The sequence below is a fragment of the Vanessa cardui genome, chromosome 15 (assembly GCF_905220365.1).
Source record: "Vanessa cardui chromosome 15, ilVanCard2.1, whole genome shotgun sequence".
Classification (NCBI taxonomy): Eukaryota; Metazoa; Arthropoda; class Insecta; order Lepidoptera; family Nymphalidae; genus Vanessa; species Vanessa cardui.
The window spans coordinates 13,740,808-13,767,491 of NC_061137.1; the positions used below are offsets into that span (position 1 = coordinate 13,740,808).

Genomic DNA, 26,684 nt, shown 5'->3' on the forward strand with positions numbered 1-26,684 from the left:
GGTAAGCGACTTTGTTTTACACTATGTATGATGAATAATAATTTTTTAGTTTAAATTGGGCTTTTCACCGATCCCACTATGAGTTTTTTTTATTGACAATTACTGACAAATACTTAACAAATTTTCAAAAAAAAGTTTTCTCACTTTGTCATCTCGTGACGTGTTGTTGTATGTAGATATCATGGAAAAAGTACTGAACGCTTATATATCTTTCAAACATCCTTATTTATCGACATTAAAAATCAATTGATTAGAAAGTTATCAAAATGTGACAGAAATTTTTGCAGTATTTGATCTCGTTTTTCACATTATACATTTTTTTTTATTTAAGAATACTCTATTTTGAACATTCACATACACGGTCGGACGCCGAGCTGTAACTACAAATAGTTAAAAAATGAGCACTACTTGCCACAGACATTGGCGCCGGGAGAGTTATAAACCATTTCTTACACGAGCATCCTCGGCTGTCGAGATGTTATGTCCCTACCATTATGTAGTATCATTACAACTAGGAACCATTTTTATGAAATAAGAAGACAAATATATCATAGACATATTATCAGTTATTTTGGCAATATATTATATCATATCCCATACTGTAAAGCCAGCTTTAGGCCTTAGCATTCATCAAAGAATTGTTGATTTGAGTAATTCGATAACCCAACCCAGGCGACTCCTTGTTTATGAAGGAACAGCGTAGTATGACCTTACGAAGATTCAGCAGACACGACTGCATTCCGCAAGCCCACGCCAACGCCTCGATTCGATTCGCTGCTCCTTTTCCGAAACACATTCGGACTGCTCATCTATTATTGTTCACGTCATTTCATAAATTATCATCGATCGACTATTTATAACAATAATTTATGATAATGGCCAATACAACTGCTAATTATACGTTAAAATTCATAGACGAGACCGTCCTCGAAGTCGCGACGCAAAATCCGAATCGAATCATGGATTTTTATGCAATTAACCTGCACTAGGCTGTTTACAGTGTGGCATGTGCAGTTCGCGGCTGTGTGCGAGGACCTCGGCCCGTATATAAGGATGAGGATGCGCTTCAGCCGCATTGAGTCGTCTCCACTGGAACCGGTCACTCGAACAACAATGAAACTCCTTGTAAGTTTCTTTGACAGTTTTATTATGTTTAAAAAACGTTATATATAATCATATCTCTTAATCAACCAGTGTATAGACATTATCAGGTTACGCGAATTACTGTGCAATTAGAAAAAAATATTGACTATTATACATTCACGTCATGCTCAGCAAGATCCTAAGGCGGCCATCGCCAGGCGACGCACGAGAGTGTAACAGTGTAGTGTTTAAGTAGAGTGTGTGAAAAAACTTACTGATTTATTGTAATAGGTTGTTGGACGTGTGATGATCCACCTGATGATGAGTGGTCACCACCGCTCATAGACATTGGCCCCGTAAGAAGTAATAACTATCGAATACATCTCACTATCATCCATTGGCCCTGTTGTTACACTGGCTTACTCCCCCCCAGTCCGAAATACAACAATATAATTACAATGAAGTATTGATAAGCTACTCCACCACCTCAATGGGCCGTCTTTATAAACTACAAATACCGATATCCCCTGTCATGCTTTATTCATTATCAATTTTTAATTTTCAAACAAATCATTCAATCAATCAATCATATGTAAAACTTTTATAATTCGTTATGTTAAAAAATTAAAGAAATCATTTAATGTAAACAAAAATCTTTGGTCAATTAAAAGTTTTAGTTACCAAATGTAAACTTACAATTAACCGCACACAAATGTCTAAGAATAAAACAATGAACCAAGATGGCGCAATCTAACGACGTCGATACTTGTGACCTTTAAATTAAGAAATAACAGTATGCAAAAAGGAACACATATAATCTGCGTACGAAGTACAAATGATCCTTCCCTTGAGGTCAATCCAGTCTGTTTTATTACCACTAGAAAAGATACATAGCGGATTCTTACAGCCAAAGCATGCGTGAGGACGGTACGTGCTGATAATAGATTCATGTTATTTTATTTATTATTACAGTACCCATCTTATATTCTATGTCACCTCATATTCAATCCAAAATCATACGCCTCTTTTATTAAGGCTGAATCTATGTAATATTTATTATTTTTTTCTGTGAGGTGTACAATAAAAGTAAGTCCTGAGTATATTTAAACAAAATCAATTACTGTTAACTAAATACATTAAATGATTTATGTATATTCAAATTCGTTTGACGTAAAAAATCAATATATTATATTAGAACCAATGATGTTCTAGTAAACAGATATGTCATTAACGCGCAAAAAGTGAAGACTAGAAAACGTCCTAATTGTGACGTTTGCCTTTAGTCGTTTTCATCATAATTATGCCAGTAATACGTTATAATACATTATAATTATGTATTAATACGTTTTGCGTAATTAAAACATCTAGTTATCCCTTTTACTTATTGTTTTTATCAAGCTATCCTTTTTAATTGTAACTAAATGTAAAATAAACGGTCCCAGCCGCGGCACACTTTTTTCTGTTGTTTAGTATGGGTATAACATATCTGTTTATTGGAATATCATTGATTATAACATTATTTCTTATACGCACTATTTTAAGCGGTATGTAATCTGCGATTAGATGTGCCTGATGTTGGTGGCCGTGGCGCTGGGCGCGGCGTCCGCGGGCTACATCCGCAGGGGTTGGTACCCGAGCTACAGCGCCCCCATCGTCTACTCCCGGCCCGTCGCCTACCCGTCCTACTACAGCGGCTGGTCCGGCAACAATGGCTGGAGCAACGGCGGATGGAACCGCGGTGGCTGGAAGAGCGGTTGGAATAGCGGCTGGTGGTAAATACTACCAACATTCGACCCACAATTTAACTTTTTTAAAATTGTAACAACGGTCAATCGAGCTTCTTGAAAATTAGTTTCTAAACAAAGTCACCTACTTGTACCTTGAAGTGTTACCAACGTAAAAAAAGTAATTATTTTCTAATTTAAGATTCTCTGAAAATTCATGTTTTTTTTTTTTGTTATTTGTGTTACATTGGTCAAAATCCTAAATATGATATTGCAAGTATTGAGAATACGCACCTGTGATAATGTGATTCGCTTCAAAACAAGTCGTGATGTAATACGTACCTGTATAATTTAATAAATATATTATTTTATGACCGAACGCAAACACACGTTTTATTTGTCTACATATAGTTTTATTGCATTAATAAAACGCTCACAGTCACAGTAGTCGAAGTTATATATATAATCATATTTGTGGTTTCATTGTATATCTGTTGGTATCAATTACCAACTTTTAATTGTTTTATTATTCTTCAATGAAACGTCAATAGTATGAGTTGTATAGTGCTACTATGATGAAGGGAGAAATATTACACGCACAGACATACTAACATCTTTCAATGGTCAGCAGACCGTCGCCATTGTTGGGCGGGGATAATATCAGCGCCTGTGTCTAAGGTCGCAGCAAAATATTCCATGAGGCTTCAATCGTTTTTATGAATGAGCCATAACAAAACGTTTGAAGCCTCTATGGATCAGTTGGCTGACCTACAGATGTGAAAATTTGATCCTGGTTTATTGGTCAAAAAGTGTTTTTACATTTGTTTGAAGAAATATAACAAATAATATCAAGTCTTTGAAAAAAGACACGTTAATATTCACTCTCTACACTCTTCTTCTTAATTATTATTTTATTTTTGAAAAGGTTAATGTAATTCTATATGTATATACATATAATATTAATATCAATAATCTCATATATTTATATATGCTATTTAATCTCACAATTTCTTGACATCAATCAAAACTATTGTACTTAAAGAACTAAACCCAATGTACCTAAGATGAATCATAATAGTGCGTTAACTCACATTAATAATTAAATGAATTTAAAAATAAATTCGCTAAAATTACGATAATATTAAAGACTATGAGTTTTAAAACGGATCAGTAATAAATTACCCGTGTTAGAAACTGCCCATAAGTGTACCCACTTCTGGGCAAACTCCTCCTCCGATCTTAAGGAATTTATTCCGTGACATTGCTCCACTGCGGATTGTAGGAGAAATATAATATGTTGGTCATTTTATGAGAGAAGCGAATCTGATATAATGTCAGTCCTTAAAGGCCGGCAATGCACCTGCTAGCCCCCGGCGATGCAGACGTATATGAGGCGGGGTAATCATGGAGAATTCTTCATAAAAGTTTCACAACCAAGTAAGCGATTAATTAGAAATATTAACAAGACCAATAATGTTTCCCCGAATTAAAACTTGTAATAACATGCATAGTCTTGCATCACTTGGATGTTAAAGGAAATAAGAAAAGGTTTATATTACATTCTTCTCACTCTTCACTTTCTCACTCTTACTGTTTGGGCACCGATCACTTACCGTAAGGTGGGAATATTGCCTCTCAGCCATCCTTCATCACAAACAATACATAATAAATGTTCAAAAGACAAGAACGACAACTACCTCGAATAAAATTTATTGAGGTTAGTATCAAATATTTAATCGTTTTCCGCAAACTGTTTTAAAATGTATCATAAAAAAAACACAAAACATATTTAGATGATAGAGATTGTTTACTCCCAAAGTTTACAGCCTTGGTGCATCTCGTCCGGTTTTGGTGGCAACCGCACAAACTCAGAGCTATTTACACAACGCTAAATATCAACAGAAGGTTGCAAAACGATTCAGCTCAAAGAGCGCTCCGTCGGCTGACTCAGGTGGCTTGTTGAGCACCCTGTCAGCTTTAAATGTCGCCTGAGTCCATTATTAATTATTTTGGGGCAGATCAAATAATACATACTAGACGCGTCCCCAAGGCTGACAATATTTTATATTCATTTTTGAATTCGTATATTACGCAGAAATCAATACTATATATTTTATATGTAAAATATAATGCATGTATCATACATTAGTGAAGTGTAATGAATGCATCATCACTAAGTGGTAACTGTGTCAAACTAAAATTACTAATCGTTAGTTTATTTACGATTTAAAGACAATCGAATGCATTGATTGTTCTGATAATATTTATGCTATGTATTATAAGAGTCCCGGGATAGTCTAATATCGATTTTTTAAACAGTCGGATTTAAACATAGATCATATATCATGGTCACCATATAACAAAAACGCATAGACTTTCAACTGATTTTTAAATTACCAATACTTATAAGTTTAGGAAATCAAATGCTCCCAAGTGGATTTTGATATCAGGGAACATCAAAAAGGCATCATTACTAATGATCCCTTCTATCAAGCCGCAAGGGTGTAAAGGGCATGCCGTAAGGCGTCCTTTTTAACAAGTAGTAAATAAAACGATCAACACAATGTCCGTATTTATTAACAATACAAAATATTAACAGTATAAAGTATAATTTCAACATCCATTTAGATTACGATTAGGACTTTTTCTCTAGGAATTTTTCCTACTCTCGAAATAAAACTGGTTCTATTTGTACTCGAAACATCTTTACACGCATAGAACAGTTTAATTTACACACATAATATGTTTATGTTTATTTAATACGGTTCAAGCGCCCAGGGTTATTTATTTACAAACTCAGTATGTCATTGAGCATTCGAAACTCACCATACAAATAAACAATAACATAAATAGAAAACGTTTATACTTCGCGTTTATGTAAATTTCATATTGCTAAAACAAAATTATACAAAACGTTAATTAGAAAACATTCAGAGCGAGACGAAATCCTTCTCGAGTCTCCGCGACTGAACAACTGTTACACATGATACACAATTACATTAATAATATTATACGTTACACCTGTTTGTCTAATGTCATAATTCTACTGACTGACTTCGGTGGCGATTCGTATAACAAAAACAACAACAACAACAAACACCAACAGCCTCTAAATTTCCCACTGCTGGGCTAAGGCCTCCTCTCCCTTTGAGGAGAAGGTTTAAACATATTCCACCAGGCTGTTCCAATGTGGTTTGGTGGAATACACATGTGGCAGAATTTCTATGAAATTTTTCACATGCAGGTTTCCTCTTCGCTGAGCACGAGATGAATTATAAAGACAAATTAAGCACATGAATCAGCGTTGCTTGCCTGGGTTTGAACCCGAAATCATCGGTTAAGATGCACGCGTTCTAACCACTGGGCCATCTCGACTCGGCGATTCGTATACAGACACTTATTTAATTTAGTAAAACACTCAACTATGATACATCTTCGTACTGTAACTTAATGTAGCAGCAATGAATACTAACAATGTATAATTGTCGCTTTGAAAACACGACAATAATTAAGTATGTAAAAACTTAAGCATTCCTTGGGTTTGAACCCGCCATCATCGGTTACGCTCCACTTATTCTAACTACCGGGCTACCTGAGATATCGGAATTTATATACGACTATTAATTCGAATCCTATTGCAAATAGAGAAACCACGTTGACTCTATATCAATTTATAACGTATTGCAAAAACTAAATTCAATGAATTTAAGAATGTAACTAACACTAAGGCCTTCTCATGTTAAATACAAACTGAGTCACAGCCACAGAATAGAGATGAAGCCAGAAATGTCGCGTGTTAGAGTAGCTGCCTACTTCCAACTTCGTACTTTCCTATGCTAGCTGTGCCCACAACTTTATGAGCGTTGGAATTAAAGTGAAATTTTATATATAATTCTAGAATGCCTTAAGCTACTCCTTATTGCATCCCCTATATGCCAGCGAAACTTCCATGGAAAACAGTCCAGCCGTTCCAGAGATTGATTGAAACAAAAATTGTAATAGTATATAATTATATTCATTTAACAAAACCGATAATTTTAATATTACATACAAACACTCAATTTTTTATATGTATAGATACTTACGCAGTCTAGCGAATAGGTCACTTGATAACATGTCATTGACACTTGAAGAATTATTAACCATCCCTTGTGTACCTACCTACTAAAGGTTCCAAGGTAAACTTTGATAAAAACTAGGTAGGCTAAAGCAATTAGCTGGATAAAAATCAGGTTTTGCAACTTGGACAATTATACACATATACATACATACAAATCTATCACTGTCAGTGATGAGCACATCATATATCAGAAAAAATACCTATGTATTTCATATAAATCTTAATTAATGTGTATATGTTACATTTAAATGTTTTTAACACTAAACAATTAAAGTGGTATTTGAGATATCAATCGTCACCGCTTTCACGAACTTGTTTAAGAGAGTTACGAGTAGACTCTAAGCGTAAACATACTCGATGCCATTTCCCCGTTTCTACCTTTCGTTTTAAAGATGCGACAGCGTCAGACCGCCGCGCGCGCCCCGCCGCCCCGCACCCCCTCCCTGTCCGCGGAGATGACCCACAAATTAATGCACATATTAAACCAGTTTGTTTGAGTTATGGCCGACTTTATATATGCCTCATATTACAAAAGTCACACTTAACACGTCGCTTTTAATGTATTTATTCATTTGATTTTTTGTAAATGTAATGTACAATATTTATGGAGGAGTCATTAATGTTAAGCTTATGACAGTTATATGAATTAAATTCACATTAAAATCCTAATAAAACGTAATCCATTTACTTGTTGATAATTTAAGTAAAAACTACCACCGGAAAAAGACTAAGATTATACCGCAGTCTGAGGAGGATGAATAGAAGGCGATAGTTTCTGATGGAAAGTGTGCGTCAAGCCACTTATTCAATAAGGCTTTTATTAGCACTTTTGATTCGCCATTTAACAACTGTATTAAGTGAACTACCATCGGCTCGGAATGCAAATTCTACCGAGAAGAACCGCCAATAAACTTAGTAGTTGCTATTTTTCAACTTTTAAAAATACAGTCATGTTAGTTAAATACAATTATCCTGTCTGGAATACTGGAAGTATTCCGATTATATTTTTTTACAAATGATGTGAATTTATGAAACGGCCAAGTTAAAAAAGTCTGTGTAAAATGTAAGATAACATACGACATAACATTACGATCACATTATAATGAAATAAAATTGTTTAAATTATAAAACATAAACGTTCACACGTCGCAATGCGAGACAATTTCAAAACACACGAGCATTGCGCCGAGAAGGTTTTTTTCCTTTTTGCAATATTAATAAGAGTATTTTTTGTAAACTCTTACATCATTCCTATTTACGTAGAAAGTAGTAATTCGAATTATCGAATGATTACTGAGTGTATGGGTTTGGAGGCGAACGACTTGTAAATTAAATCTTAATTACTCACCCAATTGTGGCACAATTATTTACTTACCCACAAAAATTAAATTAAAATACTTTCAATGAATTCATTAATTTATAACGACGAACAATAGTTAAAATATATTGGTGTATCTTTACTAACATAATAAATGTGCTAACGAATGTTACGAAACTAGTATTTTATGATAATTAACTAAAAAAAAGTGATTGAACATTTAATAAACAAATATATGATTTTTGGAAAAAGGTATTTATAGCCTCCTTTTTTATCCAATTCGAAATTTTATTAAAACAAGTAAATGTCGGGTCACAGGGTAGAGTATATTTATACACACACCTTAACGACGCACCCGGAATGCCGATACTGCTCCAACGCAATCAGAGATCATAACATCAAAATGACCCGAAAAAACAAAGTGTATTTTGAGAAGGTCACTGAAGCCGAAGGTCGCGTTACTTAATTTAATTTAATGATAATGCGCAGCGCGGGAATCGCGGCTGTCCAAAATTAAACGCAAATAGTATATAATTTTATGATAAGAGATAAGAAATAGTATTTAAGATAATAACATAAAATTTAATAGTTCGTGTGCAATCTGATTGTAGAGCGCTTCAGTTTTGAATGACGTAAGAGTTAAGTTCATGCGCTTGTGAGCGCAACTCATTGTCAAGTTCAAACGCGCCCGCTACTCACTACAACAGTACTTCGTTCTTCGCCACAATTACTCGTACATTCCTAACTTTTCTCAATTACAAATGTTTCTTAAGTTATTTAGTACTATTCGTTTGTAATATTTGTTTATATGTACTATTAATATTTGTCTTTCTACAGAGCCGAGATGCCCCAGTGGTTAGAACGCGTGCATCTTAACCGATTTCTCGTCTTATTTCATAGAAATTCTGCTTCATGTGTATGCTACCAACCCACTTTGAAACAGCGTGGTGGAATATGTTCCAAACCTTCGCCTAAAGGGGAGAGGAGGCCTTAGACCAGTAGTGGGAAATTTACAGGCTGTTGTTGTTGTTGTTGTTGTTATTGTATTTATACAAGGATGTAACTTTAAATGTAAACGTTTTTAAATAATAGGAATCTTTTTATTTAAACGGAAGTTCATCAAAGATTATCAAATGCTTATAAGTACAATTTTTAATTAAATTAGATTGAATTATTTAAATAACATTGTTTTTAGTAACTGACCAAAACATACTCCATCATTACATTCTGTATCATAATCACATACTCAAATTTGAAATGCTAATTTAAATTCGATTTTGAGGTCTCGTATAAGAAAATTATGAAAAATCATAAATTAATTAAATCAAGTGGAGGAAGGTTGAAGTGACGAGGACGGACTTGCGACACGCCTAACAATGATGATGTATATATGGCCAGCGGGCTCTCCGGGACATCACTGACCAGCCGGCCGTCACTAAGTTCTTATAGAAAACCACCATGAAGGCATTTGTAAGTATGGGCTTAACTAAACATTTAAAGATACACAGACGTATAAACAGCCATTGGTCGGAATCCCTGAGTATCGACTGACAACTGCTCTTCGTGTGTTATAAATGACGTACAACATATACAATGTACTTAACGTAAAAAGAAACATCGAAAAAATTGAAACGATCTCGTTGTTCATTAAACTACTTTACTTATAATCTTTACAAATATGTCTGATCATATCGGAAATATACCCACTATAGGAAACCTTACTTAGCAAGCGATGTTTGGTTCAAGTTATCTCACATTTAAAATGTCGTCACATTTTCAGATTGTAGTCTGCGTGCTAGTGGCGTTTGCCGCGGCTGACAACGTTCGTCAGAAGCGCGGTTACCTCAGCGGCCTCCACTCCGCTAACGGGTTATCTCACGGTGACTCTAATGGGTACAGCTACTCCGCTCCCGCCTCAAGCTACTCTGCGCCTGCTGTTAGTTATTCTTCATCCGGATTAGGCCACTCCGGACTCAGTTACTCCGCGCCTGCAATTAGTCACTCCGCTCCTGCTATAAGTTACTCCGCGCCTGCATTGAGCCACTCCGCATCTTCTATTAGTCACTATGCCCCTGCTTTAAGTTATTCCGCACCCTCGGTCAGCTACTCCGCGCCGGCATTAAGTCACTCCGGCCTCTCAAGCTACTCTGCACCCGCAGTCAGCTACTCCGCGCCCTCAATAAGCCACTCGGTTCCTTCAGTAGGTTACTCCACACTCAGTCAGCTCGCGCCTGCAATTAGTTACTCAGCCCCCTCTGTCAGTTACTCCGCGCCCGCTGCCTCATACGCGTCCTCTGCTTCGATCGGACACTCGGCACACGCCCCCTCACTGAGTTACTCAGCACCAGCGTCTTCCATAAGTTATGCTGCACCCGCACTCCGCTACGCCGCAGCCGCACCTGCCCTCAGCTACTCGTCTGCCCCAGCATTGAGTTACTCCTCTCCTAGTATTGGTTACTCCGCACCAGCGGCTTCCCTCAGCTACTCCGCCCCCGTGTCGAGCTACTCTGCCCCAGTGAGCTATGCAGCCCCCGCTATATCATACTCGGCGCCGGCGACCCGCGTAGTCACTGTCAAAAAAATTGTGAACGTTAAGAAAGTAGTCAACGTTCCCCGGATCATAAACGTATCCAAAGTGGTCACCGTCCCCCAAGTGATCACGGTCAAGAAAGTAGTGCCAGCTGACGGGTACTCCGCCGGCGCCTCCAGCGGGCACGGCGCTCGCTACGCCAGCGCCTATGGCTCTGGCTACGGCAACGGCTGGTAAACTATATGGTGTGAAATCTAGTCAAATGTACAATTTACTGTTTGTTGCTTTACTTAGGATGGTATTATATTAATTAAACAATTTTGAAAAAAAAAACATCTATTATTTACTCCCGAATTCATTACTACGTAAAACTCTAATGTCTTTCTAGAAAAAACTAAAAAGAAGCCAGTGCAACTATTTTGATAATCAATAAAAATATATTAATACAACAATCAAATCAAATCAAAGTAAACTTTATTCAAGTAGGCTTTTACAAGCACTTTTGAATCGTCATTTTACAATTAAGTGAAGCTACCACCGCTTCGGAAAGTAAATTCTACCGAGAAGAACCGGCAAGAAACTCAGTAGTTACTCTTTTTTAACATTTAAAAATACAAAGTCAAGTTAGTTAAATACAATTATTTAAATAAATATATCCTGCGTGGAAGTCAACAGATATTAGCTCCACGCTTTTTTATTATCTATAAAATCTTGTGTTGAATAATATGCTTTTTCTACAAATGTATTTTTTACAAACGATTTGAATTTACTAAATGGCAAAGTTAAAAATTTCTGCGGAATTTTATTATAGAAGCGGATACCGTGCCCCAAGAAGGACTTATTAACTTTGCGGAATTATAAGCTTACCCTTACTCCTAGTGCACATACAATGATTATCACTAATTTTATCAAAGTGATCAATGTTACTGTGAATATACATAATATTGTTGTAAATATAATGCGACGCAACAGTGAGTTTTCCCACTTTGTTAAAAACATCCCGAAGAGAGTCTCTAGCTTCTCAAGATTCAGTGAAAATCATCATTTTCACTGAATATATTTAACTTGAGACTCACGCCCAAATCGCTCGACTAGACCTATAGGATATAGACTAATCTTAAAATATGGTCTTTCATCGCCCTCTATGTAGGAGGCCAGATATATCACAAAAAACCTTATAAAAACAATTGGATTACTAAGAAATATGTCATAATGTACTTAAATAGATGTGTTTGAGTTCTCGGCCGGATACTTATTAACAAACTTACTGTCTAAATATTACCAAACACATTACACAATGATTACAATATTTCTGTAGTTTTACTTTTAAAATAACAATTAAACTTGTCCGTCAGAATATATACATGTGTATGACATATTGAACGATGTGTTAATAAACACTTAAAATCAATGTTGAACATCCGTCACGGCGGCCTTGAACCTTAATTAGTTGTGAAGTTTCTCATGTGAGACGCTTTAATTCCTACCATGTGTGAATGCCATTGCTATATTCGCGAATATAAAATACTTTAAAAATATTTAACTGATTTTTATTTCGTGAATTTTAGCAAAAAACTAAGGGTCACATTTTTATGTCCCCGAAACATAGTAGCTACTATTTCTTTTAATTCCAATATAAATTGGTGTATAGCCCCGAAACTAATTTCATGTACCCCTATATGTACTAAACCCTACTCCTGCCGATTGAATATTATCCTGGTGGGAGTTAGCAGGTTCTATTGTGGATGAGATGCACGGGTAACCTAAAGTGAATATATGAATGTCAAATTTAGATCTGTTTTTCCGGCATCGAAGATTCAATTTCATAATAGTGACCAGCTTGAATAAATTAGTTTGACAAAGATGAAACACGGCTGTATGGCTGGACGAACAAAGAGATCGCAAGGCTGAATCTAGCTTACAATATTATGTAAATAACGAAATTACACATTATTTTACAAACATTAATATGATGAAACATTTCAGAATAAGAAACAGTTTATTTAAGAGACGAGCAATTACAAATATATACATAAAAATACAGATACAAGAAAACAAATATGCCTTATGAGAAATTAAAAAGAAAAACGTTTAGAAAGCAATATGTCCAACCGCTTAAAAAACGGGTTCCTCTATTCAATAATTGTTCCGTTTTATTTTTTTCGATATGAGTCTTTTTCTCATTTGGGAAGAGAGATGGAGTAAAATGATTGATTAATAACCTCATATCACTGTCACAATGTATCATCTTTTAGCTCGTGACAGAAATAGGTTTAAGTTTTATAGCTTCACTTATAACTTTACTTTCGGATTCAATTGATTTGCAACAAAAATGTTGTATTTTTTTGGTTTTAAAATAGGTAATTAAATAATATCTACATTATAAGTCATAATTCACAAATATATCTTAAGTCAAGTTGAGTTCCGCTTAGCGCTTGGTAAATAAGTTGTGCTCCAAAAATCCCAATGTAACAAAAAACAGTTTCTATTGCATACTCGCCTACTCCGCTGCGTCTATATATAACTTTTCCTGGTCTCAAAAACTATCATATGTTTTCATTCAGGTAACACGAATAAAATAAATATATTAATGAATGGAGATAAATGAAACCTTAAATAAAGACTAGTGGTGCGCCAAACCTATAGTATTATTTATGATATCGCTTAATCCAATCGGTAATGACAGGCATATTTCTATACTTCTGTCGTTGCGCAAATATGAATCCATCCTACAAAAAGATCTGGTGGAAATCAAACATTAAAGGAAAGATAAACTAATAACACCAGCGTTTCCCAATTATTTGGCACGATATTCGTTACTACTATAAACTCTATGGCCATTTTTAATTAACCAGTTAAACAAATTAAAGGTCATGAAAAAAAAATAACAATCATAAATAAGGTGCAGTACAAGCAATATTACTCAATACAAGATTATATTCAATATAAAAAAATAAGCTACTTATTATTTTCTAGGCAGTACTAAAAAAATAGTACTACTACTACTCTGTAATTAAAATGGTAGAACACACTACTGAGTTTATTTTCATTGCATTTAATTTAATTAAACCCCATAACATGACGATTCAGTTGTGCATTTACAAAGGTATTCAAATAAAGTTTTTTTTTTATTTGTATTTAATAATATAGATTGCTTTTTCTTCTAGCTATTGACTCAATGATTAAGTTGTCTGGAAGAGTTGGCTAATTAGCCATAAGTCCGACCATTGTACAACACTCTTAATCGGCACTCTTTTTTTCGTTTTTGTATTTTACTATTTTTTACTTTTTTTTCTATGTCTATTTCTGAGCTTTCTTTATTTTTGTTTGTGATGTATAGTAAAGTATATTTCATTCATTCATTCAGTCATTTATGGAATAAAACGATACCCTTTTAAACAATGCCACTTGGCGAAGTTTTACTGATCAAATTTTCTTGCGGCGCAAATGTAGGACTGTGGAAACTTTTTATCCAAATTATAGTATCTTATATGGAATAAAACTAAAATAAAAATATTGACTTTACTCTACATAGTAAGTTTTTGGGTAAGCCAAGGACCTTGGCTTCGTCAACTTCATTTATTAATGTCAATATTAATAAATGAAGGGGACGAAGTAAAGGTTAACGCACAGTGAAAGGGCAGTCGAGTTAAGTTACATTTAAAATCCGAGCTATCACTCGATATTGTCCAATATCGATACCGAACTACTCTGAAGTCACTTTACTTCGATATTTCCAAACATCGAGAGATGTCAGCCATCTACAACCACATTATAATTTATATAATGACTGGCTACTTACTAACGTGCGGGAAACTGGCTCAACTTTGCTCATAACAGATGTCCAATATTATACAGCCTTACAAAATTATCTAGGAAAACAATTATAAGTGTTACATAAGAACGCGATCGATTGCATTTTGAAACATACTTTTAGCGAATTCTCCATAATCTATACGAATAAATTGAAGCACGTCTGTTTGATGTAGAATATTGCGGCTTTATAATTAATTGATCTTAATGAATGTTCTCTTTTATTATTTTTGGAAGACAAATATAGAGTCACCGTATAAATTAATCATATTGTACAATGTTTATCTATTATATATAAAGATTTCCCAGCATGATTTCTTTTCAGCCGACCGAGCGCAAAATCAATTTTATACATCGATGCTTGCGTGGATTTGAATCTGCTATCTTTATTTAAGACTAGTAGATGCCCGCGGCTTCGCTCGCTCAGGGTGTTGGTTGGGTCATGTGTCAGGCAAAAACAGTAGTCCTATGTCCTTTCTTAAAGTTCAAATTTATTTCATACAAAATTTCAACAAATTTGGTTCAGCCGTTCCAGATATTAGCCGGAACAAAAAGATAGACAGACAGAAAGACAAAAATCGTAAAATGTTATTTTATACCGTGTACACATACATATGCATTGAGTAAAAAGAGCTATTTTAATATTACAAACAGGCAATTTTATTATACATATTAGATTCATATGTCAGACACCCAATCATATACCATCAGAAACCATCTTACTGCGTATGCTAACTGTAAAAAAAAAACAAAGTCATACGGAATAGTGTATTTGGTTATTAACCATCAAAAATCGACCACTGTTCAGAAATACATGCCTCGATAAAACTCGATATTGTGTAACGCTTTGTTGCCTCAATTATCATAATTATTGTTATAAACAATAATTATTTTATGTACTGTTATAGTCGATGTCGACGTTCCTTTAGAACAATTACGTTGTATGCAGACGCCTAACTACCAATTATCACCACCTTTACTGCCATTTAATTGATAAAAACATAAATCTTCTCACATATCACCGAAAGCAAAAGTCGTACAAAGTTCGTAAAGTGCAAATAAATTGAATAAGCAACAGTAATTTATTTTCAGCGATTCCCAAAACAAATATGTATAAAAATGTATTATTTCTTGATTTCTGACTAAGCAACAATGTCTTAATACTTTGTCTTTTGTTTTACAATTATGAAACAGTAGTAGCTCTTCATCAATCATAATAAAATGTATTTTAAATAAAAACTAATGAGTCTCCCGATAAACTTCACTTTTACTCAAAAGATATGTTAGGAATTTCGAAACAGATACAGCTTTTGTTCTGAATTAATTTTAAAATGCAATGCAACGCCAAAGTGATGTTCTCTTTTTACAAAAAATATATATTGTCAATTAGTATTGGTTCAGTTATAATTGAAATTTGTTTTAATTTACTTTAATTACGTTTACGTTTTTCATTTTTTTTCTTATGCAGACGTAGTACCGCTCTTCAACCAGCCAATAAACTTTTCGCTCTCTAAAATGAATTCTCAATTAAATCATAACAATTCAGTATTTTATTATAAAGAATCCAATTTATTTTCTTCACATCTACGACTTGAGCTCTTCAAAATGCAATTTTTATGTGTAACTATCGTCAACCCTGGGACCAAAAATAATAAATAAACGATGTTTAGATAAATATAAACATATTCCAGAACTAAATAATATGTAGCACACAAATAAAAATAAATTTAAATCGCGAGCTTTTATTATCATGTACAATTAATTATTGAAACTTTACAGAATCTAGGTAAAATAATAAAATCAGACATTGTTTTTAATTTCTAATGTTTAATAAATAACGTTTTATAATATCTACTACTATAATGTATTTAATTTGAGTTAGGATTTTGCTCCACTATACATAATATTACTCAAGAGCTTAGCCAAGTATATGACGAAAAAGTTTTATGCACGAATCACACAAAAAACCCCAAAATAAAATAAATATAAAGATTGTATAATAATGCATACAGACACAAGATTGGCAATGAATTAGCAAGGATTATAATTTATGATAGGGGCGCGGAAGAACCGAGGACGCGTTGCATCACCGCGGCGCTGCCAAAATCCGCAGCGGTATATATGCAGCCGGCGCAGCGGTACTCGGCACAGAGCACTCGAGTCTCCGATCCCACTTACCAATATGAAAGCCTTCGTAAGTACTTTTGCAATTACTGTAACATCATATAGATCGTGTTCTTAACATGTCTGTATCATCCATTCGAAGTTAATTCAAGAGTTTGAAAAATTCGAGAGACTTGATGAAGAGATCTTCAAAATTTGTCTTAATTTTCACGTGTTGTTTTTAATCGCTGCATTAATTATTATTGTATAAATATAATGCATTTTTTAAATCGAGACGGTATAACTACAGATTTTAACAGTAATGGAAAGCCAATTAACATCGTCATCATCATCAGCCTGATTAACAATTAGTCTGTAATGATTACCCTGTTGATTTCTTCTTTGAGTAATTGTTAACAATGTTTTAACAGATCGTTGTGTGCGCCCTCGTGGCCTGCGTCGCCGCCGAAGGTGAGAAGCGCGAGAAGCGCGGCTTCCTCAGCGGCCTGCACTCGTACAGCGGCGGCATCGGCGGCGGCTACCACGGAGGCTACAGCAGTGGCATCAGCAGCGGCTACCACGGCGGCTACAGCAGCGGCATCAGCGGCGGCTACGGAGGCTACGGAGGATACAGCGGCTACTCGGGCTACTCCGCGCCCGCCGCCAAGGTCGTCACCGTCAACAAAGTGGTCAACACGCAGCGCGTCGTCGAAGTCCCGCAAGTCGTGAATGTGCGCAAAGTGGTGTCCGTGCCGCAAGTGGTGTCCGTTAAAAAGGTGGTGGCCGCTCCCAGCTACAGCTCTTACAGCAGCGGATTGTCCGGTTATGGCTACGGATCTGGATACAGTTCCGGACACGGCTATGGCTCCGGATACGGCTCCGGTTACAGCTCCGGTTACGGCTCCGGTTACGGTTCCGGCTACGGCTCCGGCTACGGATCGGGCTACTCAAGCGGATGGTGGTGAACGCCTTAGATAAGACTAATCTAGTGACTGTGATCTTATGTGTAATCATATTTTCAACTTTTTTTTAACTTTATTTCAAACTATATTTATGACAAATATTGCAATAAATATATATTTGCTTTAAACATTTGTTTGACATACCTTATACGAATAAAATGAAATCCATTTTTTCCTTGTACTTTGGTCAACGCCGCTTAACAAGAGATGAATTATTCAGAAAAATAAACAAATTTAAAATGTAATATCTATAAAGTATAAACAGTGAAGAAAAAATTGTTCATTTTGTAAGCTTCATTTTTATTGAAAGTGTAATTATTATTATCTTATTATAGATTTATAAAGTATCTTGGCTTGTTAACCCCGCTTGGGTACAATTAGGCAATTGATGGTGGTAAATGGGAGAGGTCTCTTATTTACGATCCTTCTTTATATAAATGACGCAGACGCCATCTATTATCTTATCTGATACTTAAAGATCGGCACTATTGTCTTTAGTACGTTTGTGTAAAATATATGTAGCATCTTGACAGACATATAAATGGAGAATACACTTGAATGAATAGTATTAAAAGTAACATCACCGATTAGGAATGTAAATTATTCCGAGAAAACCTACCCGGAAACATAGTGATACCGCTTGTACAACATTTGGTGTGAAGTACGTTATTGGTACGAACAGAATATGATGTTTTCTCTGGTAGGAATTAAAGATTATTTTCAAGATTATGTTAGTATGTCTCTCTATCACTATTGATCCTAAGCTCCAATGAGCACGCATTTATAATCCCTAACAAGGAGGCTAAGGCGAGCCAATTATGTGATCAAACAATATATGCCAATAAATAATTCGAAATCTCGAAGACAAAAGTTCTGTGGGGCTAGAATATTTTAGTAACTTTTGTAATCTTATGGCAAATGTAATCTATACTTAATATTATAAATGTGAAAGTAACTCTGTCTGTCTGCCTGTCGCTCTTTTACGACTAAACTATTGACCCAGTATATTATCGAATAAAAGGTAATTTGTAAAATACATAAATAAAGGTAATTTCTTAAAGTATTCTCATTTTGTTTTTCGATTGATATTCTGTAGGGTTTTCTTGCCTGACACCGGCTCCAAATATAACAATAACTATAACTACGTTATATAATCGTTAATCGACTTTTAAATAGTCTAATATTTTTCATTTCATTTTACTTAGCAGGACTCTAAAAAATATGTTGAATACGCAATTATTTTTATTACTTTTTAGTGCATATTCATTTGTTTTAAAATAGTGTTTTGTTTGAAGTCGGTTTTTCTTTCAACCGACTTCCAAAAGGAGGAGGTTATCAATTCGTCTGTATTTTTTTTTTATGTTTGTTACCTCATAACTTTTTACTGGGTGGACCGATTTTGATAATTTTTTTTTTGTTTGAAAGGTAGTGCTTCCCGTGGGGTCCCATTTTTTTTTATTTTTTTCCGATGATGGTATCCATATGAAAACGACATAAGTCTTAAATTTGCATTATGTATATGCGCGACAAATAGGTGAATAACTGATAATCACGTTAACCAATTTTGATAATTCTTATTATAAAATATATACTTCAAGGGTAATTTGGTGAAAGTTTGGTAAGATTCTGAGCACAGGATCCATGACAAAGTAACGGAACGGAAGGGAACGGAACAATTCTGAGGAGCACGTTAGCGATACTCAGTCGAATCTTTTATTTATAGGTTATTTGGATATTTGAGTCACCTTCCGTAATGTGGTTATGTTTATGTAATTATCATAGTCGAATATTATAATCAACTAGCTACCCACAACGGCTTCGCACGGGTGCAATACTGATACTAAATATACTACAGAATTTGTTTATTTACCACATCACATCGCAAACTTCTAAAATTATCAGTGTTTCTTTACTATATTGTTCATGTATTATATACACAAACCTTCCCCTTGAATCACACTATCTTTTAAAAAAAAACCGCATCAAAATCCGTTTCGTAGATTTAAAGATATAGGGACAGAGAAAGCGACTTTGTTTTATACTATGTAGTGATGGAACTCCTATACGGCTCGCAGTTAGGGTGCGATATGGGGCAGAATTTCTTACTATCTTTAATCAAATTGTGTATTTGTGTATGTGATGTGATGTCATATGATGTACGAAATATAGTTGATCTTTTTCAAAGTTTTTTTGCTGAGTTCGATTACAGCTTTTTCGAGGGATCCTTGTAGTTTACGCCGCGTGACGTATTAAATCCGCATTTTCAAAAGTCTATTTTTGCTTTATTCGCAAGTTTCCTTTGAAATTGTCCTCGAAGTAGTTTCTGACTCATATAAACGGAAAGCTTAATCTATCCATATTAAAAAAAATTAGTTAGTCAACATCAGCTTCACTTAAAATCAAAAAATAAATAAAAATTTTAACAAAAAGAAAAACCGACTTCAAACAAAACACTATTTTAAAACAAATGAATATGCACGAAAAAGTAATAAAAATAATTGCGTATTCAACATATTTTTAGAGTCTTCCTAAGTTAAATGAAATGAAAAATATTAGACTACTTAAAAGTCGATTAACGATTATATTATGTAGTTATAATTATTGTTATATTTGGAGTCGGTGTCAGCCAATAAAACCCTACAGTATATCTATCAAAAACAATACGAGAATACTTTAACAAATATGTTTTTTACAAATTACCTTTTACACAATCAAATTTCTTTCTTTTGATTGTTGGGGCAAGGGCACCGTGGCTATATATATATATGTGTGTGTTGACAGCTGCTTCACACTATATTTATAGTAATATACTATATACTCGCCATTATGTACGAAATATTACTTGTACGGCCGAATGCCTAAATACCTTGTGACGTTATAGTTATACATTCGATCGCCTAACACAGAGGCTTGGGTTTACTTTTGGCGCAAAATGTTTCATTTAACATGACATTTATTTGAACTTGTTAAAGAAGATATGTTGTTGTATTTGGTTTATTCCGATTGTTTTGATCTGACTGTGTACTGCAATTAGTTGTAACTTTTGAGAGTAAAGTAAGAGCCGTCAATATCCCACAGCTGAGCAGTGCAGATTAGTTGATCAATCAAAATCAAAATCAAAATCAAAATAAACTTTATTCAAGTAGGCTCTTATAAGCACTTTTGAATCGTCATTTTACAATTAAGTGAAGCTACCACCATCCACATGTGACAGTGTTTTATCTCTACAAACACATGCAGGTTTCACCACGAAGCTTTGACTAGTCTGTATGATAATTACGTACTAATAAAACTTCAAATGATATTAGTCAATATTAAAAATTAATTTTGAAATACAAATTAGCAACTTAAAAAACCCGCGTACGAGTATACATAATAGCGATATTACAAATAAAACATTGATTTTATCGTCGGTCGGAAAATAAAAATTAAATGTTTGTATTAATTAAATATTTTTACAACATTTAATATCGTTATGGACTTACGATACAAACGCTAAGTCCAGATACCGGTCCATACAATTGCATTTCTTTGAGAACTAATCACGTGTAACATAAATATAGTTATCATTTGTGCCATTAGGCAACATCAGAGAAATTTGTTGCAGTCTGAGTGAACTTACAATAATTGCTGCTTGGAATCATATACAACATAGATAGTACTATATTATAAAATAGATAGATATTTATAATATTTTTTATTATTCATCGATTTGGGAAAACTTTCTGTAGTGATATGTATACAGTTTTGTATTATAAATAAATCTAAATCTTGGTATTTTAGACGTTACGTTGTGACGTCATGTTTTTATACATGTTATTATTATTTAATTAATAGAAGATGATGCATCACGCTGATTTGCGTTAAGGTCAAAATCAAACTGGCGGCCTTGAACGTCTAAAATAGTAGTCATATGTAAATCAGATCGAATTACAAACGAAAGTTTTGATGACGCCACAACTGGTTTGGATTTAGCGCAAGCGTTCGCGATATCCGGCGTCTTCGCGTGTCCTAATCGCTCTAGGAACCTGTACGGAGTGTTTTGATGTAATAAGTACGAAAGCTTGCAATACTGATTAAATGTCAGTTCATTGTAGATGAAGGGTTTGTGATCGGTGATTAAGAGCTCAGTTTTGTTTGGTTTAATTTTTCTTATATGATTAAATATGAGCAACTTAAAATAACATTGTTTTCATTTAAATATTATGAACAATACATTATATTTATACTTAATATTATATAGATACTCCATACTGATAGAGCATGAAAACTTGCTTTCGTTATTAATATAAAAATAGAACACTCTGGTCTGGAACATTTATTGTCTCTGTGTTGTACAAAACGAATTAAAGTTGGCTATTATTAGGCGAGTTATAACTGATAGAAAACAAGATACTAAATTCAAGTTAGTCTTATTTGAAATAAAATACTTTACTGAATAATAGGACACATTTGAGTGCAAAATTTTTATTAGCAAACTTTTGATTACTGAAGATTTATATGTAGGCAACAAGATGATAGAATATCTTCTTTATTCATCAAAATCAAAATCAAAATAAACTTTATTCAAGTAGCCTTTTATAAGCACTTTTGAATCATCATTTTACAATTAATCGAAGCTACCACCGGTTCGGAAAGTAGATTCTACCGAGAATAACCGGCAAGAAACTCAGTAGTTACTCTTTTTTAACATTTAAAAAATACAATGTCATGTTAATTAAATACAATTATTTAACTTATTTAACTATTCCAACAGAAAATCTAAAAACATAGATAAAAAGGAAATAGCCGAGCGAGAACGGGATACTTATCCGTCGACCAATATTTGACGACAATAATAAGGAAAATAGTATAGTAAATTCAGTCATCACATACGTGTATATTATAGAGCATATAGGTCAATATGACGTTCAACTTATTTGATGAACACAGTTAATACACTGATTAGAAGATTACACTTATTATATCACAAATTTAGTTGTTTCATAATTAAAAATCTGACCTATGAATTTATTGGACGCCTAAATATGTTAGAAGACGCATAAAGAAGCTTTAATTATCACATCATAATATTTAGTTAGGTATACATTTTTATATGAGTGGTTTTCTAAATCCTTACAAATTATTTTTACCCTTATGTTAAGAATATACCCAACGAACCCACCGAAAAATACTAATCATTGTTTGTTATATTATGTTTCTTAATATTATACTCATATTTATCATACGTATATTTGTTATATTCATTTTTTTTTAAATTAAATATGCATATAAATATTCGATTAATTATCAAAAAATCCATTTATATTAGCAAATACATCTCATTAAAGAAAAAAAACGAGGACCAAATTTCGACATTGGACTAGTGAAGCGCGACTACGACTATAAAACTTGTGGGGTGCGGACAGCGGTATCATTCACAGTGACAGAATCGTAGAAAAAACTTCAATATGAAAACTTTCGTGAGTATCAAACTACTATTAACTTTGATAAGTAACTATTGTTTCAAACGTTTGCTGAATTTACTAACTGTACGTATTTATTGCAGATCGTTATCTGCGCTCTCGTGGCCTGCGCGTCAGCCGGCAGTGAGAAGCGTGAGAAGCGAGGCTTCCTCAACGGTCTTCACTCCTTTGACAGTCTTCCTTACGGAGGCTCTTACGGTGGTATCTATGGCAGCAACTACGGCTATGGCGGCTACTCGGGTTACTCTGCACCCATCATCAGCCACGCAGCACCCGCGATCAGCTACGCAGCACCCGTAATCAGCCACGTTGCACCTGCAATCAGCTACGCTGCACCCGCGCTCGGCTACGCTGCACCCGCGCTCGGCTACTCGGCGCCTGCTATCGGCTACGCCGCGCCCGCCGCCAAAGTCGTGACCGTCAACAAAGTGGTCAACGCGCAGCGCGTCGTCGACGTCCCGCAGGTCGTGAAGGTGCGCAAGGTGGTGTCCGAGCCGCAAGTGGTGTCCGTCAACAAGGTGGTGGCCGCTCCCAGCTACAGCCTTTACAGCAGCGGACTGTCCGGCCTTGGTTACGGATCCGGTTACGACGCCCTGCACGGTTACGGTTACGGATACGGTTCCGGTTACGGATACGGATCCGGTTACGCTGCTAGCAATTTGTGGTGAATAAAAAAAACCTATTCTTCTAGTCAATGTTTTCTGTATAAGGTTTTTGTTTGTAATTTTTATTTAATGATGTAATACAATCATATTTTATAAGTTCTTGTATCATTGATTATATCCAATATCCTATATCTATACCTATATACTTATTATTACTGGACATAGTAGAAATATATATTTGCAAATATTGGATGGGCATTCATCGAAAAAACTCGAGAGAATAGAAATAGGATGTCCTACTAGTATACTTGAGAATACACTATACGACATGTGAAGGAAATGCAAAGCGGCTTAGTCTCCGAAACAGCAAAGTAAACAGCCACCCTCCTGAGACACAATGTTCGTTTTTATAAGATTTTATAGTTATTTTTAACTTAGCCTATTCAAAATATTAATACTCAAGTCAACAACACATTGATCGCAAGGTGTTTTACTAAACACAAAGTTACATTAAGGATAAAAAGCTTGGACTTCGTTTTTATATAATATCTAGTCTGGATAGTTCAAAATTTAATTTTACATAAAAGACAAACTCTGTACTTAAAATGGTACTGGGTATTATCCGGATTTTCTCGATCTACATTTAATACTCTAACATAACTATTCAAAAGTGCTTTTATAAGCTTCCTTGAATAAAGAATTTAATTTTTGACAAATAAAAAATTAAATATAATCCAAGGTCTTGTTTATATTTCAAAAGCGTAAGCATACACAATATTATGACCAATAACTTAATTAACCTATCCCCAAGTGCGCTTGGTTAATTTATCCTAAATTTCACAGTACAGTTTGATTATTATAAACATATAAATACAATGGACAAAATATAATAAGAAAGGTAAAGGTCTGTAAACAATTAAAATTGGTAATGACATTGGCGAGACTCAAGCTAGACTATAAGCGACACACATTAGGTATTTAATTTTAGGATCATGAATTGTTATTTCTTTCCTAATTCACCACTGAGAGCAAAAGAAAAAAATAAAAATATATTTTTTAAAATTTTACAAGGATTAATAATGGTGACAACTAAAATGACACAAAGATTGGATGAGCTAAAATTACCGTAATTATTGTATTCAGAAATCTGGCAAATACAGCCTAAAATCTTATTCTTCCCGATTATCTGAATAAAGGTCAAATCAAAGGACAAAGGCAATACTTTTAAGATCAAATCTTAAAGTGTGGACAGCACTATTATGAAATCAAATAAAAAAGAGGGGTGACAGTTTATTGGTTTACAAATCATCTCGGCGCGAAACTATCACAAGGTCAAAGCCACCGCGTCCTTCATTCATATGTTAACTCTAACAGCGCTATGTTAATGCGATATTAGAATTACGATTAGTATTACCATTTGATTAGAAATTCGTTAATATTAATGACTCTATCCAAGAGTAAGCTGGTAACATTACGCAACTTGAAATATGTTCAAATTTTTTTAAATTTATATGTAAATTTCTGACTTGTAGCGTTTTCTTATAAATGAAGATACAAGTTATTAAAAGTATCCATGAACTATAAAGTATGCTTTGTGATTAGTATATATGACCTATATGTTAAAAATATATGTCAAATCTCATAAGCGCAATAAGAACCATTTGCGCTTATCCCAAAGAGTATACGAGAGAATGTTTTATAACGTTCACAGGCTTTTTTTCATAAAATAATACAAACCGCTATGGCCCTGCGTTAAAATCGGTAATATCTTCGAAAAAGCATTCATTTAAATTAATTGCTATAAAGGGCCATACTGTTCTATATTGAATGCACAATGTATTTAAGACAACTACTTAATTAGATAAGGATTAATGTTGTATTACTTAAAATTCGTCCGAAAATAAGCCAATATTTCTCATAAAAAGTAAAGTAAAAATGGTTATTGTGGGCTATCCCTAAGAGATAGACAAATAGTGTCCAAGACATTTTGAACTACTTTTTTAAGGAGTACAATACTGTAGTACATTATTTTCATCTATCTTGTAGGGTTTAAATTGTAAGCATAAAAATTTGTTCATTTACGTTATCACTTAGAAACCTTTAAAATAATCAGTGTTCTTCTAATACATTGTGCATGTTATTATACATACAAACCTTTCTATTGAATCAATATATGTATTAAAAAAACGGCACCAAAATGCGGTTTGTAATTTTAAAGATCTATGCATACATAGGGACTGGAAGCGGTAAGCGACTTTGTTTTATACTTTGTAAATATAAAGAAGTTAAAAAAGATTCGGCTACAGTCAGCAGGTTCATCTGATGGAAAGTGACTACCACCGCTCTTGTACATCTGCGTTATCGCAAAACCTGCAGGTTAGTTACCGACCTTTACAAAATGAGTAGACTCTTTTCTTCAAGACTCCCAGGTCGTGTCGGATTGGAAAAACTATCAACGAAACCTAGTTCAACAGAGTTGTTGCGCATAGCAGAAAATGATTTTGATATCCATAAATTTGAAAAATGAAAAACACGGATTTTTCCATTATCTCTATGCTATAAGTCAACGGGTTGACAAGTCGGCAAGGACTTATGTTGAATACAGTCAAAAATAAGTAGCTGGTCCAGAGATGAGAGCAGTAATCCATGTGGGGCTGAGTTTGCACCATGTATAGTTTTAGAAAATGAGCCTATATGAAGTCTTGTTCTGCTGAGCACCCAAAGCTTTTTAGACGCCCAATTGGCGTTACCTTCAAATTTTCTCATTTCGATTTAGCCTGAATAACACTGACTAATATTATGGTATTGGTTCCAGGCAAACTTATTTCTTATTCATCAACGGCATGGACACAACATTTTGTGGAAAAATTTAATGTTATTTTGTAACACTTTAGTCTGTTTAGTATCTAGCCATTGGTCACAAACCAGGAGCGACTAATTCAATATGAGTTATGGCAAAAC

The 26,684-nt window shown here is 34.4% G+C and overlaps 3 protein-coding genes across 3 annotated transcripts; all 3 read left to right on the plus strand.

The window, feature by feature from the left end:
• Positions 1-994: 994 nt before the first annotated feature.
• Positions 995-3,192, plus strand: LOC124535691. The gene is made up of 2 exons (XM_047111998.1): positions 995-1,125; positions 2,647-3,192. Exons 1-2 carry the CDS (start codon positions 1,054-1,056, stop codon positions 2,857-2,859), a joined length of 285 nt encoding a protein of 94 aa, XP_046967954.1. The 5' UTR covers positions 995-1,053; the 3' UTR covers positions 2,860-3,192.
• A 6,301-nt stretch (positions 3,193-9,493) lies between these two features.
• LOC124535944 (cuticle protein 21.3-like) lies at positions 9,494-11,027 on the plus strand. Its single transcript, XM_047112360.1, has 2 exons — positions 9,494-9,715; positions 10,026-11,027. Exons 1-2 carry the CDS (start codon positions 9,704-9,706, stop codon positions 11,010-11,012), a joined length of 999 nt encoding a protein of 332 aa, XP_046968316.1. The 5' UTR covers positions 9,494-9,703; the 3' UTR covers positions 11,013-11,027.
• Positions 11,028-16,749: 5,722 nt separating this feature from the next.
• Positions 16,750-23,786, plus strand: LOC124535929 (fibroin heavy chain-like). Its single transcript, XM_047112331.1, has 3 exons — positions 16,750-16,782; positions 17,123-17,653; positions 23,202-23,786. The coding sequence occupies exons 1-3, from the start codon at positions 16,771-16,773 to the stop codon at positions 23,784-23,786; spliced, it is 1,128 nt and encodes a 375-aa protein (XP_046968287.1). The 5' UTR covers positions 16,750-16,770.
• Positions 23,787-26,684: the final 2,898 nt, after the last annotated feature.

Coding starts and splice junctions, on each gene's coding strand:
- LOC124535691 (XM_047111998.1), top strand. CDS start 1,054: ATGAGGATGCGCTTCAGCCGCATTGAGTCGTCTCCACTGGAACCGGTC. Junction 1,126..2,646: donor GAACAACAATGAAACTCCTT/GTAAGTTTCTTT, acceptor ATCTGCGATTAG/ATGTGCCTGATGTTGGTGGC.
- LOC124535929 (XM_047112331.1), top strand. Junction 17,654..23,201: donor GCTACTCAAGCGGATGGTGG/TGAACGCCTTAG, acceptor TATTTATTGCAG/ATCGTTATCTGCGCTCTCGT.